Below are 2249 nucleotides of genomic sequence, written 5' to 3'. Positions count from 1 at the left end.
GTGTCCCTTCTCTGTCCTGAAGCACCGAGGGATCCACCCCTGCTGGGAGTCTCAGCCCCGCCTCCACTCGTGCTGAACACGCTGCTTCTGATTTCAGGGGAGAAGCAGAGCCTGAAGTCTGGGGTCTGGAAGGGATCCTGCAAGGGGCCCATGGACACTCCCAGGGACCAAAGCAGGGGGTAAGCACGTCCTGGGGGAGGGGCCACCACGTACCGTAGACACTGAGGTGGAAATACTGGGCATTTTCTATCCCTGTGCTGAAGGAGCATCGAGCCCGGTACCACCCACTGTCCTCGAGGGTCAGCTTGTCAATCCTCAGGGTCGTTGTGTTGAGCACATGGAGCCTCTCCTTGAACTTGTCCTGGGAGTTGATCCATTCTGGAACATCCACCCCAGGAGACACGTGCAGGAGGAGTATGTAGTTTGACTCGTTTTTAACGGCCCAAGAAATCTTCTCCAGCTTGGCTTCAGGAGGTACTTCTGGACGTCTGGTCACATGAAACATCACAGAACCTCCTTGAGTCCCCTTTAGGGAAACTAGTCTTCTAGAATCCTCCACTCCAGATCCACAGACCCCAGAGCTGCTGATCGCAGTGCTGAAGGCGCCTAGGGCATTGGAAACACAAAGTGTGAGTGTGTTTCATAAAGAACGAGGAGANGGGAGGCCTCTGGGCGGGTTCCCATCACAGCTGCCTCCCTCCAGGCATCTTCTGGGCCTACTGGGCTGCGGAGGAAACATCCAGAAGGCAGAGACAAGAGGGGAGAAAAGCTTCACTCAGATCAGCTCTTAGCTCTTCCCACCCCAGGGGCGGAGCTAACTGTCTAGGACAAGCTGGCTGCTCTGAGAAAGCCATTCAGATGCTTCCTCTTTCCTCCCCCGCACTGGGACTCAGGGATGATGGCAGATGACTGTATGGGCCCCGTATGAGCCGCTGGGTGGGAGAGGTCCCGTCCCTTCCTGTGGGCACCACTGGCCTGGTGATCTCAGCTCCCCAGCCGGCCCCCAGCGGGACCCCTTCCCTGTGTCCCTCAGCCCAGCAGCCCTGCTCCACAGGGTTCCCCTCAGCCTCTCAGACCCTTGGACCCTGAGGCTGGACCCCCAGGGGGGCCAGGGACATGCACTGAAGGTAGTCAGCATATTGGCTGGTAAATCCACTTTGTGGACATGAAAGCTCAGCCTCAGGGTTTGCACGACCATCAGAGGTCACTCAGCAGGTCAGGAGCAGGGGCTGGACTCCCACCCATGATCCCCGAGAAATCCATCGTCCGGCTCCTGTCCCGTCCACCGTGTGGCCCCCAGCGAGTCCCCGCAGCCACTCGGGGCTCCCCCGACCTGCTCTGCGCGCCTCAGACAGGAGAGCATCAACACTGCCTTCTCCCTTGGATCCCAACCCACAATGAAGATGGTCCCTCAGGAGGCTCAGTCCCTGAGCCTTGTGGGTAGAGACTCCTGGATGGAATCTGCATCTGTGCAGCTCACCACTGGTCACTCCAGCCTGATGGGGAGCAAGTCGGCCATGCCCCTGTCCCCATTCCTACACCCCTGGGGAGCACTCTCAGGGGAGGAGTGTTTGCCTGTGAAAACCAGTGGGGAGTGGAGCCTCGGCCCCAGGACAAAGCCCCCGGTAGCTGCTGGTCAGGGACACCACAGGGGCAGCCACCACATGCTCCACACTCCACCAGGGACATTTTCAACCTCCAGATATGGATCTCTGTCACCTCCCGCTGTCCTGGGCAGCAAGAGAGCCAATGTCACTGTCCACAGTGTGTCAAGGTTTCTATGGTTCACAGTCATGGTACCTGTGACAGGCCATTTCACAGATAAGGAAAGTCAGGGCCTCTTTACAGTATTTGTTGAGCACAGGGTCTGAAAGCAGGGCCAGGCAGGGCCAGGCCCACATCTCAGGCTCTTAGGCCACAGATCTTTCCAACCCAAGTCCTTCCTGACCTTGAGAAGCCCCACTGGAGGAGGACAGATGCAAATCAGCCCCAGGGCAGCCTCTCTCCTATCTCACACCCCCAGGCAGAGGAAACAAGCCCTGTGGTTGTAGCTCTACAGGCTCCGAGGTCCACAGAATCTCTTTGCTGATCACAGCCTCCCCCCTGCACTGCCTGCATCACACCCTGCTCAGGCTGGGGCTTGCTTCTCCCCCACTCGGCCACTTCCTGTAACTTTCTAACCAGACTAGAAGCAGCTAACATAGATTATGACCCTTAGCCCAAGGACTCAGAACTGTGCCCTGATTCCT

The 2249-nt window shown here is 58.1% G+C and overlaps 1 protein-coding gene across 1 annotated transcript in view; it reads right to left on the bottom strand.

The window, feature by feature from the left end:
• The window catches only part of LOC144244163 (uncharacterized), an 8164-nt gene extending 7553 nt beyond the window's left edge, over positions 1-611 (bottom strand). Inside the window, exon 1 of the mRNA XM_077779389.1 lies at positions 214-611. Coding sequence (XP_077635515.1) covers positions 214-505 — 292 coding nt within the window. The 5' untranslated portion in view covers positions 506-611. The remainder of the gene's footprint in view (positions 1-213) is intronic.
• Positions 612-2249: the final 1638 nt, after the last annotated feature.

This window comes from Crocuta crocuta, unplaced genomic scaffold, assembly GCF_008692635.1.
Source record: "Crocuta crocuta isolate KB4526 unplaced genomic scaffold, BGI_CrCroc_1.0 scaffold1194, whole genome shotgun sequence".
In the NCBI taxonomy this organism is placed as follows: Eukaryota; Metazoa; Chordata; class Mammalia; order Carnivora; family Hyaenidae; genus Crocuta; species Crocuta crocuta.
This window is presented reverse-complemented; position numbering and strand designations above follow the sequence as displayed.